The sequence below is a fragment of the Moschus berezovskii genome, chromosome 10 (genome assembly GCF_049115385.1).
Source record: "Moschus berezovskii isolate FMDL1 chromosome 10, NW_MosBer_1.0, whole genome shotgun sequence".
Lineage (NCBI taxonomy): Eukaryota > Metazoa > Chordata > Mammalia > Artiodactyla > Moschidae > Moschus > Moschus berezovskii.
Window position 1 is genome coordinate 12,085,617 of NC_142469.1, and position 16,470 is coordinate 12,102,086.

The window sequence follows — 16,470 nt, forward strand, 5'->3', positions numbered from 1 at the left end:
TCCCATGGTCATGTATGGATGTAAGAGTTGGACTGTGAAGAAAGCTGATCGCCGAAGAATTGATGCTTTTGAACTGTGGTGTTGGAGAAGACTCTTGAGAGTCCCTTGTACTGCAAGGAGATCCAACCAGTCCATTCTGAAGGAGATCAATCCTGGGTGTTCATTGGAAGGACTGATGCTAAAGCTGAAACTCCAATACTTTGGCCACCTCATGTGACGAGTTGACTCACTGGAAAAGACTCTGATGCTGGGAAAGGTTGGGGGCGGGAGGAGAAGGGGACGACAGAGAGTTAGATGGCTGTATGGTATCACCAACTCTGTGGACATGAGTTTGAGTGAAGTCCGGGAGTTGGTGATGGACAGGGAGGCCTGGCGTGCTGTGATTCATGGGGTCACAGACAGTTGGACACGACTGAGTGACTGAACTGAACTGAACTGAACTGAACTGTGTGATTCTGTGATCACAAAGAGATTTGCTAATTCAGGGTTCTGTCTTCAATTCTTAAGGTCTTTACAGTATCAAAAAATTCATGAAAAATCAGTTCATAGCATCTCTTTTCTTCTTCGTGGAGGACATTAATGACTTTAATTTTTTTAACTTTGGGTCTTCCAAACCAGGACTCTGAAGCCTGGAAACTTTATGACACCATGACAAGAGCAACAATCCTTGATGGATAATCTTGTTCATGTCACATGACTCCTCTGATAAGGTTTTCTTGTTGGTAAAATATACGTGTCACCATCCCGATGATACACAACATTTATATAAAGCATTTAACTTTCAGAAAAGTATTTTTGTTCCCAATGATAATGCCTGGGCAACATAGCCACTAAATAAATGGCTCAATGGTAAAGAATCCTCCTGCAATACAGGAGATGCAGGAAATACGGATTCGAAGCCTGGGTCAAGAAGATCCTCTGGAGGAGGGCACACCTTAGTATTCTTGCTGGGAAAACCCCAAGGACAAATGAGTCTGGCAGGCTGTGGTCCATGGGGTCACAAAGAGGTGGACACAACCGAAGAGACTGAGGACAAGGATGTCTATTACCTTCTGTGTTTTCAACAGCAATCCCCAAAAGATAGATAGAACATGCAATTGTTTATCAGTGAGGATACTGAGTCCCAATTTAGGCTAAGAATTTCCTCCAGATAACAAGACTATGGTGGTGCTGAAGTCAGAAAACATGTTGCCACATCTGTGACTTTAAAAACCAAAAACAATGCAACTATGCAGGACAAGGACATTGGTTTTCCCATTAAGCCTATAAATGATATAGAAGGGAGGAAAATGGCAAGCTCTTTTGAAACTGGTCACAAGTAAATTCTAAGTGTAATCTTGATTAGAAGGGGAAAAGAACACATGAAAAGAATATTTACTGAGGCCATTATTACAAAGTTTGATTTGGTATAAGAACTCATCTCTGTCATAAAGCAGGCATAAAATGTTTGCAGCTTAGTTTTCATTGAGTGAGATTTTTCACTTAAAACACTGCAATGCTGAGATATTGATTTATTTGTAAAGAATTCAATTGTTGCAAATGAGTGGAATTGGGGGCTGACGCAAAATTAGTGTGTTGTTTGAATAAATGTATGACCAGGAACCAATGGCAACCCGCTCCAGTATTCTTGCCTAGAAAATCCCATTGACAGAGGAACCTGGTAGGCTACAGTCCATGGGTCACAGAGTCGGACACTAATGAACGACTTCATTTTCACTTTTCAGGAACCACTTGGTTGAGGTTAACAGATTGATTTCTTAGTTTATATTTTAATCGAATTCAGTTTTTTCAGAGACTAGGTAATTTCATGGACACATGTTTGTACATATTAATAATTTGTTCTGCCACTCCAGTAATTTCTAATTTCACATAATACACTGGGGAAGTAAGCAGAGAAACAGTCCCCTATTATGCAGGGCTCCCTTTCTCAGAGTTCTGAGAATATTTTACCACCCAGATAGTCACTTTGACTATATATATATATATATATATATATATATATAATGTTCAGTGAATTCTCATTTTTTTTCATTTTTGTGTAGGCAGTCAATGATGAATCATAATTTTTGATGTATGATTAACCTAATAATTAAAATTTCTATTTCTTGGAATGATAATTCTGATATTAAAAAACAGACTTCTCGCTTTGTCCCAGAATTAATGCATCAGAATTTTGAGTGAATTAAGCTCCCACTCATAAGTGGTGCTTCAGTTTCATGTCTCAACAGTAAATTTTTGAGAACTGCTCTTTCAATTTGGATTAACATTGGAGGCATGTGCTCCAGTTTTTAACTTGGAAAACAGCTGACCTGTGACCCAGTGCCAAAAGCATGACTAGACAAGTTCACAGCCAAACCATATCATAATTATAATCTCAAATAGAATAGGATAAAAAAAAAGTTATGTAATACAAATAGCTGCCTTAGACGCTTACTCAGTGATTCTGCTGTTGATTTTTTTTTTTTAACCAGGATTTCCACATATAGAAAACTATTGTACCTTTTGCAATGTTTTATGAACTGTTTTTGGTTGATAATTTGTTAACAGTATGGTGATTTGACTTCAAGGTGCTAGGAACTCTAAGAATTCACAACACTTATCATCTCATCCCAAAATATGTAGCATAAATTTCCAGGATGAACAGCAGATCTTCATTTGCAAGCGCAGGACTGCATGCTCTCTTATAAGTTGTCTCATTTTTACTGTATGTTCTGCAAAATAGTAATAAATGGATGTTCTGGCTAAAGCTTCAAGATGACCATTGTAAGTCAGTGGTTAAATATCAATTTGCAAACTCTGCTTTATCACTATAAATCTAGATAGATTATTTATATAACTTTAGCAAAAGTTTACATAATATTATACCTCCTTGGTAAATAGTGAAAAGTAATAAAACTAAATATTGGTTTATGAACCCAGTCATTATTAATTCAATTCATTGTACTGCTACTTTAAGAGAAAATATTTATATACTACAAAATGACTTGAGAATAAAAGACTTGGATAATCCATTTAATATTGAAATTCTTATATTCCTGAGTCACATATTAATAAATGTACATATTGAAAGCTATATATATAGATTTTTCTTAAAGTTTTCCTTTTAGCTTTCTGGTAAGGGGACTATTAAAAGACGCTTGCTCCTTGGAAGGAAAGTTATGACCAACCTGGATAGTATATTAAAAAGCAGAGACATTACTTTGCCAACCAAGGTCCGTCTAGTCAAGGCAATGGTTTTTCCCGTGGTCATGTATGGATATGAGAGTTGGACTGTGAAGAATTTTGAACTGTGGTGTTGGAGAAGACTCTTGAGAGTCCCTTATACTGCAAGGAGATCCAACCAGTCCATTCTAAAGGAGATCAGTCCTGGATGTTCATTGGAGGGACTGATGCTGAAGCTGAAACTGCAATACTTTGGCCACCTCATGCGACAAGTTGACTCACTGGAAAAGACTCTGATGCTGGGAAAGGTTGGGGGCGGGAGGAGAAGGGGACGACAGAGAATGAGATGGCTGGATGGCATCACCGCCTCTGTGGACATGAGTTTGAGTGTACTCCGGGAGTTGGTGATGGTCAGGGAGGCCTGGCGTGCTGTGATTCATGGGGTCGCAGAGAGTCGGACACGACTGAGCGACTGAACTGAACTGAACTGAACTGAAGGGGACTATTTTGGTTCAAATTATAAAAGCACTTACAAAGAAATATTCATTTTTACAAATAAAGCCTATGAAAGAATTAATCTTATGGTAATTATATATTGCTGCTAAGTCACTTCAGTCATGTCCGACTCTGTGTGACCCCATAGATGGAAGCCCACCAGGCTCCCCCATCCCTGGGATTCTCCAGGCAAGAACACTAGAGTGGGTTGCCATTTCCTTCTCCAAATTATATATTAACTTGTTCTTATTTAACATAAATTTTTTGAATTACAAAAGAATTTTTTATTATAGAGGTAATATAGTAATGGGAGAAATACAAAGGTACAAAAAAGTATAAAGAAGCAATAAATTATACTTATAATTCAACACCCTGAAGCAACTACTGTAATTAATTTGTCAAATATACATTTAGTCTTTTTTATGTGTGTATTTTACATATTTGGGATTAATCCTCCTCAAAAAGAAACAAAAGCCATTAGATTCAGGAAGTGAGCAATTTAGTTGGATACACAGCACTGCTTTGTGTCCAGATTATCTGAGAACTAGTGGGGAAGGAACTTAGGTTTAAGTCTGCTCCGTTTTATTTCAGTAATACTCCTGTTTCACGGTTGTACACTCAGTTGTAGATTGTATCAGACTAAAAACTGGTCCAGCCTAGAAAAACAGTTTTGTTTTGTGTTTTGAGGGAGGAAAATATCCAAATAAAATGAATTGTTTTGTGATTTTGAGATTAACTCACCCTCAGTGGTTCAAGGAATGTTTAAGTATTTTAGAAAGAAATGCAGAGAACAATCATTTCTAGGAGCTTTCCTTACCCACACCCTAGAATGACTTTGGAAATCTTTCTTAAATTAGTTATAGATAGAACTAAATTGTCTTTTTGCTATTTTAGTAGACATACCATACATAATTTATCAATAAACTAAAATATATTAAAGCAGGCCCCTTTAGGTCCATTCAAAATTAAAACTCCATATCCCTCAAATGGCCTCACTCTCTTTCTCTCTTTTTGCTTCTGTCCATTGCTTATACTCTTGTCTCTTCTTTTTTTTTTTCTTTTAAATTTGTCTAAACAAATATAAAGTCCCCTGTCTTAACCTCGCTGAGAGAACTGAGGGTTAGGAATCTGCTCTGAAGGTATACAGGCTCAGGCTTAGCTCCTGCTGTAGCTCTGCACCAGCTGGATGGCTTCAGGAATGTCACCATCTCTTGGGGACATTTATTTATTTTAAACATATATAATAAGGACAAAGGTAGGCCTCCATGGTTACATGGATCTTAGGCAGATGGAGATATGCAGGTACCTTCCAATGTAGGTTTTTTTCTGTCTCCAGGGTCCTCATGATCCTGAATGGAGGCACTAAGTCTGTTTGTCAATACTATCAACCTTGATATTTCATTTTCGGTTTTTTTTGTAAATGTGTTTAAAGTATCCACCACAGCACCTAACATTGAATAGACACTCAATAAATGTTGCTGCAGCCTTCCAGACTCCTCCGTCCATGGGATTTTCCAAGCAAGAGTACTAGAGTGGGGTGCCATTGCCTTTTCCGCAATAAATGTTAGCTGTTATTTTCATTAGCATGATTATTTTTATTTGCCTATTGACTAATTAATGATGGCACCTTGCATATTTTAACCTTTAGTTATTAATACATCATGGTGAAGATATTTATACATATTTATAAGCCAGTAGATTGATTCCCTTAATGGTATTACTTCCCATACTCAGTGCTTCCAGTTTACAAAACAACAAAAAAGATACTACTTTGCCCATTTTTAATTGTTTTTCTTTTTTGCTCTGGATTTGTAAGAGTTCCTTATATATTTTACATGTTAACTCCTTAGCATTTATGTGGTTCCAGAGTATTTTTCCCCATTCTGTTGGCTGCCACTTCACCCTCTTGCTTCCTTTGTTAAGCAGATTTTTGTTTGTTTGTTTATATCATCTACTTGTCTTTTTTTTTTTTTTTTTTGCTTTTGTTGCTTATACTTTGGAAATGGTGGTTGCCAGCAGCTGCGAGAGGAGGAAATAGAGAGTTTCTGTTCTGTGGGGTAAAGTTTCAGTTATCCAAGATGATTCAGTTCCAGGGATCTGTGTGCGGCGTTCTGGCTGTTGTCAGCTACGTATTCTGTGCCTCACGTGTTAACTGTTCTTACCACAGTTTTAAACATAACTAAGTAAATGAGCAAAGTAGTGTCTCTGCTCTTTAATATACTATCTAGGTTGGTCATAACTTTCCTTCCAAGGAGCAAGCGTCTTTTAATTTCATGGCTGCAATCAGCATCTGCAGTGATTTTGGAGCCCCAAAAAATAAAGTCTGACACTGTTTCCACTGTTTTTCCATCTATTTCCCATGAAGTGATGGGACCAGATGCCATGATCTTTGTTTTCTGAATGTTGAGCTTCAAGCCAACCTTTTCACTCTCCTCTTTCACTTTCATCAAGAGGCTTTTGAGCTCCTCTTCACTTTCTGCCATAAGGGTAGTGTCATCAGCATATCTGAGGTGATTGATATTTCTCCCGGCAATCTTGATTCCAGCTTGTGCTTCTTCCAGCCCAGCGTTCCTCATGATATACTCTGCATATAAGTTAAATAAGCAAGGTGACAATATTCAGCCTTGACGTACTCCTTTTCCTATTTGGAACCAGTCTGTTGTTCCATGTACAGTTCTGACTGTTGCTTCCTGACCTGCATACAGGTTTCTCAAGAGGCAGGTCAGGTGGTCTGGGATTCCCATCTCTTTCAGAATTTTCCACAGTTTATTGTGATCCACACAGTCAAAGGCTTTGGCATAGTCAATGAAGCATAAATAGATGCTCTTCTGGAACTCTCTTGCTTTCTCCATGATCCAGAGGATGGTGGCAATTTGATCTCTGGTGCCTCTGCCTTTTCTAAAACCTGCTTGAGCATCTGGGAGTTCAAGGTTTACATATTGCTGAAGCCTAGCTTGGAGAATTTTGAGCATGACTTTACTACCGTGTGAGATGAGTGAAATTGTGCGGTAGTTTGAGCATTCTTTGGCATTCCCTTTCTTGGGGATTGGAATGAAGACTGACCTTTTCCAGTCCTGTGGCCACTGCTGAGTTTTCCAAATTTGCTGGCATATTGAGTGCAGCACTTTCACAGCATCATCTTTCAAGATTTGAAATAGCTCAACTGGAATTCCATCACCACCACTAGCTTTGTTCGTAGTGATGCTTTCTAAGGCCCACTTGACTTCACATTCCAAGATGTCTGGCTCTAGGTCAGTGATCACGTTATCGTGACTATCTTGGTCGTGGAGATCTTTTTTGTACAGTTCTTCTGTGTATTCTTGCCACCTCTTCTTAATATCTTCTGCTTCTGTTAGGTCCATACCATTTCTGTCCTTTATCGGGCCCATCTTTGCATGAAATGTTCCCTTGGAATCTCTAACTTTCTTGAAGAGATCTCTAGTTTTTCCTTTTCTGTTGTTTTCCTCTATTTCTTTGCATTAATCACTGAGGAAGGTTTTCTTATCTCTCCTTGCTATTCTTTGGAACTCTGCATTCAGATGCTTATATTTTTCCTTTCCTCCTTTGCTTTTTGCTTCTCTTCTTTTCACAGCTATTTGTAAGCCCTCCTCAAACAGCCATTTTGCTTTTTTGCATTTCTTTTCCATGGGGATGGTCTTGGTCCCTGTCTCCTTTACCAACCTTGATAGTATATTAAAAAGCAGAGACATTACTTTGCCAACCAAGGTCCGTCTAGTCAAGGCTATGGTTTTTCCCGTGGTCATGTATGGATGTGAGAGTTGGACTGTGAAGAAAGCTGATCGCCGAAGAATTGATGCTTTTGGACTGTGGTGTTGGAGAAGACTCTTGAGAGTCCCTTGGACTGCAAGGAGATCCAACCAGTCCATTCTAAGGTAGATGGATCCTGGGTGTTCATTGGAAGGACTGATGCTAAAGCTGAAACTGCAATACTTTGGCCACCTCATGCGATGAGTTGACTAACTGGAAAAGACTCTGATGCTGGGAAAGGTTGGGAGCGGGAGGAGAAGGGGACGACAGAGAATGAGATGGCTGGATGGCATCACCGACTCTGTGGACATGAGTTTGAGTGAAGTCCGGGAGTTGGTGATGGACAGGGAGGCCTGGCGTGCTGTGATTCATGGGGTCGCAGAGAGTCAGATACGACTGAGCGACTGAATTGAACTGAAGTAAATGAGCAAATGCCATTACTGGAAATAAAACTGGTGCTACCATTCTTGTAAATGATATTCAGTCACCCTCAAGAGCAACATATTCTTAATTTTAATGTGTCTTTTATGACAAAATGGCACTGACACTACACCTGCAAAATAATTACCACTGAAGCTCTCAAGCTTCAAAAGGCAAAGTGAAAATCTGTACGGCCATAAAATAATCTAGCACAGTGTTTGAATGTCTTTGAAGATTAATAATATTTGTTGAGAAGTGAAGGGATGAGGTCAGAAACTCCAGCTACTCTAGGTCAAAATCTACACCAGGTATTCATTCAACAAATATTTATTGAGCACCTGCTATGTGTCGAGCTCTGTTTAGGATCTAAGAAGACTGAAATGAATGTATAGATATCACTATTCTCTGGAAGTTTGCATTCTAGTAAGCAAAGACAGGAAAAAGCAAATTAAAAAGTACATACATAAATGTGTTAGATGTAGTAAGTGCTACAGGCAGCAGTAGATTAATAATAAGGTCAAGAGCAGGGCATGTAGGAAAGTATTGGGTAACGCATCATTTCCTGTATCACACACCACCTCAGATCCTAGTGGCTTAGTTTCATGCTGTTCATAATTCCATGATTCAGCTCTTTGACTGAGTTCAGCTAGTTGGTTCTTTTGCAGTTTCATCTGGTGTCATTCACAAGGCTACAGTAAACTAACAGCTCTGCTTAGGGGTGGATGACCCAATATGGGCTCACTCACATACCTGGTGGTTGATGCTGGTTTGTCACCCTCAGTGAAGCTAGCCTGTGCCACCCCACATGAAAGCAGACTTTCAGGATGATGAGGCTGGAAACTGTAAGAGCTTTTGAGCACTCAGCTCAAACAGATCACTTTCACTGCAGTTTTCTGACCAAATCAAGTCACAGGCTTAGCGCAATTCACAACAAGAGGAAGGAAAACCTCCACTTCTTGATGAGAACTGTATGGGAGTTGAGATAATTTTAGCCTACTACAGAGGGGGAGTTACTATGTTAAGTTGGATAGTCAGTGACATCTCCGGAAGGATGACATAAAGGCAGAGACCTATGTGATGTGAGAGAATCAGCAACATGACTGTCTTTGAGGAGTGCATTCTGGGCCCTGAGAATTCACAGCACAAAAATGCCATGGTGAGGAAACAGCAAGTTTATGGGCTTTTTCTTTCACTCCATGTGAGATGAGAAGAACCATTGAGAGAGCTCTGAACAGAGGGACATGAGTGCACATGTGTCAGTAGGTTCTCTGGTTGCTGTGTTGAAATTGAACTTGAGGGTAGATGGCAAGGAAGAAACAGGGAGCCCAATAATGGTATTTATCTGGAGAGAAAATGATAGTGCCTTAAAATCGAAGGGCAGTACTGGAAGTGTTTTCTGGAACAATTTATAAAACTAATCAGATAGAAAACATTCTTGGATGGTATAGTCTTCCCAACCAGAAGGTCAACTTTCCTAGGAAAGAAAATGTTAGGTTGCTTTTTGTATGTGTCTTCCACTTTGGTATTTGAAAAACATTCACTAAATACTTACTGACTAGTTAGTGAAGGCCTAGGCCTTACTGCTGGATTGAGCATAATCACTGCCAGATGCCAAATCTTTCAGAATTTATCATCAGGTGATGTTTAACAACCTTAAGCAAATAGATAAACCTATTCAGATTCCTTGATACTCTTCAGATTGCATTTCTACGATATGCTGAAGGATAGCAGATGATTTAGAGCTAAGACATTCTGTCTGGGTTCAAAAGTATTAAAAATCCATCCCTTGAAATAGAAATAATTTTTAAATTAACTGAACGAATAATTATTATTAAGTCCTTACTAGGTGAAAAGCGATATGTCAGTGATTCAAATTCATACAGCATACAGTTCTCAAAAGCACTAATATTTTATTGTGGGATGGAGAGTGTTAATTTTATAAATAAAGTAATGTGGATTTATCAACTAATATTCTAGTGTTGGACAGAGAGCATGAATAGGCATAGAGAAATGTTGGGAAAATCTAAGCATAGCATGTTCCTGGAACTAGTTCATATCTAGGTGGAACATTCTTAAGGAGATGAGAATACCAGACCACCTGACCTGCCTCCTGAGAAACCTATATGCAGGTCAAGAAGCAACAGTTAAAACTGGACATGGAACAACAGACTGGTTCCAAACTGGGAAAGGAGTATGCCAAGGCTGTATATTGTCACCCTGCTCATTTAACTTCTATGCGGAGTACATCATGAGAAATGGACTGAATGAAGCACAAGCTGGAATCAAGATTGCTGGGAAAAATATCAGTATCCTCAGATACGCAGAAGACACCACCCTTATGATAGAAAGCAAAGAACTAAAGAGCCTCTTGATGAAAGTGGAAGAGGAGAGTGAGAAAGTTGGCTTAAAACTCAACATTCAGAAAACTTAAGATCATGGCATCTGGTCCTATCACTTCATGGCAAATAGATGGGGAAACAATGCAAACAGTGAGAGACTTTATTTTTTTTGGACTCCAAAATCACTGCAGATGGTGATTGCAGCCATGAAATTAAAAGACACTTGCTCCTTGGAAGAAAAGTTATGACCAACCTAGACAGCGTATTAAAAAGCAGACACATTACTTTGCCACCAAAGTTCTGTCTAGTCAAAGCTGTGGTTTTTCCAGTGCTCATGTATGGTTGTGAGAGTTGAACTATAAAGAAAGCTGAGCACCGAAGAATTGATGCTTTTGAACTGTGGTGTTGGAGAAATCAGTCCTGAATATTCACTGGAAGGACTGATGCTGAAGCTGAAACTCCAATACTTTGGCCACTTGATGCAAAGAACTGATGCCTTGGAAAAGATCCTGATGCTGGGAAAAATTGAAGACTGGGGGAGAAGGGGACAACAGAGGATGAAATAGTTGAATGTCATCACCGACTCAATGCACATGAGTTTGAGTAAGCTCCAGGAGTTGGTGATGGACAGGGAAGCCTGGCATACTGCAGTCCATGGGGTCACAAACAGTCAGACACGACTGAGCGATTGAACTGAAGTGAGGTAAAAATTGGTATTCTGGTGGCATTTAAGGTGTGGAGGAGTCACTGCTGATTTCAGGTTCAGTATTGAATGCTAAGTGCTCTTCCTTCTTGTCGCTAAGTACTTACTACTAAATTTCATGACAGTGAATGAAATACTAATGCTTTGTTGTTTTTGTTCTTTTTACGGTAAAAATGATTTACATATTTGTGTGTATACTAAGTATATAATACTATATGCAGCCATTATGATAATTTATGAAATCTTAAATCATCTCCTACTGAACCTAAATACAGTGGATATCACTTTTAGAAGGAAAAGGAGCTTATTACTTTTACATATTATCATGTTTTCAGTATTTGGAATTTCAAATTTTATATTGTCCCAAACTGTAAATGATCTCACTAGAGACGAAAGATGCTTTATGTCATGAAAAACTGGTATAAAATCAGTGTTTGCTACATGTCATAGTATATTTCACTTAAAAAAAAAGATGAACACAACAGTTTGATAATCTGTCTTTAGCTAAATTCATCCACTGATAAGTCATACTTCGTAAAAACCACTACACAAGGGCCACGTTATTTGCAAGTGTAGATAACATGACATGCAGACCTTATACTTCATAGGACTGCTCATTACATTCTGTTTAAAACAGATTACATCTAAAATTTAGTATTGAAAAAAATCTCTAGGAATGAGAAAGACAACCTTGTGTCTCACTGTGCCTTCAGCAAGCTTCCTAAATTCACTGCACTTCACTTTCCTCATCTGTAAAAGTAAGTGTTTGGGATAGATCAGTGCTTCTCAACCCTGACTGTATACTAGAATCATCTGGGGAAAAGAAATAATTCAAGGCCCCACCTCAGACTTTAATTTTTAAAGGCCTCCAAATTGCTTTAATATACAATAAGTGTTGAAAACCAGGTGATCACTAAGGTTACTTCTCACAAAACTTCCGAATTTTATGATTCACTGTGTTCTGACATAGTAATGGTTGCTGCTGCTGCTGCTAAGTCACTTGAGTCGTGTCCGACTCTTTGTGACTCCGTAGACGGTAGGCCACCAGGCTCCCCCGTCCCTGGGATTCTCCAGGCAAGAACACTGGAGTGGGTTGCCATTTCCTTCTCCATGTGTGAAAGTGAAAAGTGAAAGTGAAGTTGCTCAGTCGTGTCCGACCCTTAGCGAACCCACGGAGTGCAGCCTACCAGGCTCCTCCAGGATTTTCCAGGCAAGAGTACTGGAGTGGCTTGCCATTGCCTTCTCCGAGTAATGATTGCTAGAGATAACAAATTTCTCAGTGTTTCCAATGTCCTGGAAACTAGATTACCCTCAAAGACTGTTTCTGCTCAAAACTGCAAACATTTCCTTATCTGTACTCCAAAACTTCTGTATTATGAGAATACTTTATGCAAAGAGACATATATATATTATTCATTTGAGTGTACCATATACATTAAAAGTGATACAGATTCACCTACTTCTTAGACATTAATGACTGTTCTGATTGGGAAACACGTGTTTCAATGCACATGAGTTTTAAGGACAGTGTACTCAGAAGTTATGTATTAATTTTTTAAGAAATGATATTGTAGCTATTTTGATTTTGAATAAATTGACCATAAAAATCCTGAGGTTTTATAATAAACCTCCTAAAGTTTATCACTTATTCATGATAAACGCTTTACACATTGATGTGTACCATGAAGCAGTATAAACAGTTTATAAAAGACTGATTTTGAGAGGAATATTTAGCTGTATTGGTATTTCAAAAGATACAAGTTTGTTTTCTTGACACAGTTTTGAAATGTGTCACTGTAAGTTTTTGCTATCAAGTTTTTTACTGACAACTTTTCATTGGAGTGAATGGATAATCTTTATCTTTAATCTTAAATGCAAAGAATATAATTGTATGCTATATAATTTAATTCTCCCATGAAATCAAGAACCCAACAATGAATTCAGATCCAGAGAAATATCGTATAAACTCTTAGAAAATTGAGAAAGGCCTCAAATAAATAGTAAGCTGGGAAGTAATAGATTTGGGGTCTTATATTTTCACAGAATTCTGTGCTTGTGAGTATGTACTTTCGAGTACTTGGGACAGACAGACTCTTTTCTTCTTTCATCCAGCATAATAATAGGAAGAAGGGAAAGAGGTACAGATGACAGCTAATGGCTAACATAGGTGAATGTAGGTGTAGCCATCAGAGAATGTGCTGGTTATATGAGATTTCTGCAGGCCTAGTTATTTTTGAAAGCTATTTGAAAAAAAATTAGTGTCCAGAAAAGACTCTATAAAAAGAAAAGATGTGATTTTCAGTATCGCCATTTTGTGTTTGTTTCTGACATCCTCAGTCTGTTAGTCTTATTATATCTTTAATGTTCATACATATTTCATTGTATTTGCTTGCCCCATTGATGACAAGGTACACTTAATAACTAAGAATAATTCACAGTTATACCATTAATCATGGCATGCAAATCTCTGAAATTAGAAGAATAATGTGACTGCTGGAATAGTCCACGTGTTTTAAAACCTTGTTCTGTGCAGACTAAGGAAGCTGTTTTGCTTCACATTATCTCTACCACCATAACAGTCTGTTTTACAAGGTCTCCCTGAAATCAATCAGACACATGTGCGATGCTTTCAAAGAATTTTGTACAATCGGAATAGCTATGAAGTGTTTGAAAATACAGATGACATATATTATGGTTTTTGTAATAATAGTAATGTGTATGCTACTGATTTTATAATATCAAGAGGTTTTATGAAACAATATAAAATTTAACATCTGATGGCATCACACTTATTATTGCTCAACTCTTGGAAGTGACCAAGTATAGAAGTTGCTAGTTACCCCTCACCTATCAAAATTTTCACTCCTACCCATCTGATCATATTCTGGTGTTCTGTCATCAGATGCATTATTTTGTGTTTTATGACTTGTGTTAAACTGAAGAGAACACATCAAACTGTACTCAGTCATTTTTATTATCTTAGTTTAATTAGATAAAGTCAACATATGGATAATAATTCCAAAGAAAACTAAGGACAGAGGTTATGTAACCTTAAGAGGGGACCCACCAAAAGGGGCCCAGTGAGATTAGAAACATTTCATGCTTGGGGGGAATGAAAGATTAAAAAATGGAAACCAGTGTCACTTACTTCCCAGTTTTGCCTGGGGCTGGATCAGGTCAGCACTACATCATTGTACAGAGCAAAGTAAATTGACCTACTTTTCTAAAGATGTCATATAAAATTTACATGATCTTCAGAGTATAGCAGCATTATATTGAACATAGACTATTTCTGACAGTCAGAGGTTAGTGATAGCTAACATTTTCTTGAGTAAATAAGCTTTTGCTACCTAAATATAAACATGCCAGTTTGTCTCATATGAGGTCTTATTTGCAGTAAAGTTTTTTTCCTGGTTAAGACTTTGTTTTGGTTTATTGGTCATAGCTACATAATGTGAAAAGAGTAAGTATTGGACTCCATCTTGAGAGCAGAAACACTGCTTTCCAGGATGAATACGCTGCCATCCAGGATAAATAATGCAATGTTATGCTTTAAAAATTGTCAGTTTCTCTTAAATGTATCGTTCTTCTTTAAACTTTAATCTACTGAGATAAACATTCTTTATTTGGCCTTAACTGTTTGTCACAAGAAGATAAGATATAGGAGACAGTCAATTATATATATATATACACACACATATATTGCATGGTTCTACGACATCAGGAGAAAGAAAAGAGACCTACCAAATTTTTAACTGACTCATATTAGCTGGCTAATACTTAGAAGTACTTGGGTAAACTTAGTTACAATTTTTATGTGCCTGTTCCCAAGTATAGTCATTCTTTCTCTTTAAAAAAAAGTTGTAACTAACAGTATTTTGAGTCATGAATATTAATGATATCAAATAATATTAAAATTAATGAATGTTAAACAGAATACCAAACTAGGGATAGTGTGAATTATATTCTACAACTCAACCTGGAGGTCCAGCTATCACACTGAAACCTCTGTCATTGAAATAGCTCAGAAATAGACTGCATTCATATTTGGCCCAATAGCTTTAGGCATTCAGAGATATGGAGTAAGTGAAATAAAAAGTACCTTATCAAAATTAACATCAAGCCATGTGTTCTCCTTCTGGAGTTTTAGAGTCTTTTTTAACATAGATAGTAGCTTGGTTTGAAATTCAAGCACACACATGCACACAGGTTTGCTCGTTGCAGAGTTTCCATGCCTGGGGGAGGGGAGGTGACAATTGGTGCATTCAGTATATAACACGTGTAATGATAATCAAGTTGATTGGTTGAACTCCATAGCTTTCTTTTTTTTTTTTTTTTTCTTTTCTTCCTCTTCTTGTGGAGTAGTTCAGTAGTGGGTGGAAGGATTCTCCCCCATCTTTACCCCCCTCAAGAAGGCTGTAGGTTGATACCATTTTTATTGTTCTGCTGGGGTGGGAAATAAACCATATGCTTTAGAATTTTGAATGGCTACACCAAAGGGAACATTGAAGCAGGCCCTCTTTCCCCTTTCCTACCAGACTTTGAGGTGGAGTTATTCTGCTAAACGTTGTAGCAGACTCCAGGTTAGCTTAATGCTTAATGCCCCACCCCGGGAAGAGAGGTGGGTGGGGATGGGGGGAGCAATGTCAAGGGCTTCAGAGGAGCTCGGGCTGAGTGAAGTGTGGAGTGGGAAGCTTATGTCTGAGACCCACCCCTCCCCTGGATACCAGGCAAAGGCAGTGAGAGTCGGAACCAGCTGATGCCGCTGCTGCTGTTGCTGCTTCCCATTTCCAGGGTGAAATTTTCACAGCAGCTAATTCTAACGGGAGAAAAAAAAATCCCTAACCAACAGCGGAGAAGATTCTATCACCCAACACGAGCTATCTAACCTTTTAGGCAGGCTTTTCAGAGAAATCCTCGTTTTAAAAGCCAACATTCACGATCCAAAAATACGGGACGGGAATCAGAGCTGGTATGAAATGTGAAAAGCCTCTTTACACTCTGAGTGTTTGAAACGATCCGATGAGCATAGGAAGTGGCTGCCAACGCTCTGGCGGCTGCTTGTGCCGCCGCTGCTGCCGCCGTTCCTCGCAGAGGGCTGGACAGAGTCAGTCCCGGTTTCAGCACCTCCGGCGCTGGACAGCTCTCTGCACGCTGCACCGCCGCCCGCCTGCTTCCTCCAAACACTCTGGCTTTGCCTTACTGGAGATGCATCTAAATTACATCCTATTCAACAACAAGTAGATTTTTTTTTCCTTTTTCCTGTACGGGAATTACAGTAGACGATTCTCTCAATTAAACTGCATTTTCTTCTTTACGGAATTGGCCGTCAGGCGTATTTATCCCGATCTTCCCCCCACACTTTGCAGGAACGATTCTTTGGGAACGTGGTCCACCCAGGGATGTAAAACTGTGCTTACCGATGCATCCCATACGAAATGCTTATGTGATCGTCTCTCTACCTTCGCCATTTTGGCTCAGCAACCTAGAGAAATAGTAAGTAACAAAGGGAAAACACGGCTTTAATGCAAAGGCAGGGACGTTGTGGAGAGTGTTTCTCCAGGGAACTGCATTTTAAATGGG

General features: G+C 38.6%; 1 protein-coding gene across 3 annotated transcripts in view; it reads left to right on the forward strand.

The window, feature by feature from the left end:
* The window catches only part of ADGRB3 (adhesion G protein-coupled receptor B3), an 893,473-nt gene that overhangs the window by 702,039 nt on the left and 174,964 nt on the right, over positions 1-16,470 (forward strand). For all 3 annotated transcript variants that reach the window (XM_055433831.2, XM_088840488.1, XM_088840489.1), the window contains one exon: positions 16,257-16,383. In XM_055433831.2, the coding sequence (XP_055289806.1) occupies positions 16,257-16,383 (127 nt within the window). The remainder of the gene's footprint in view (positions 1-16,256; positions 16,384-16,470) is intronic.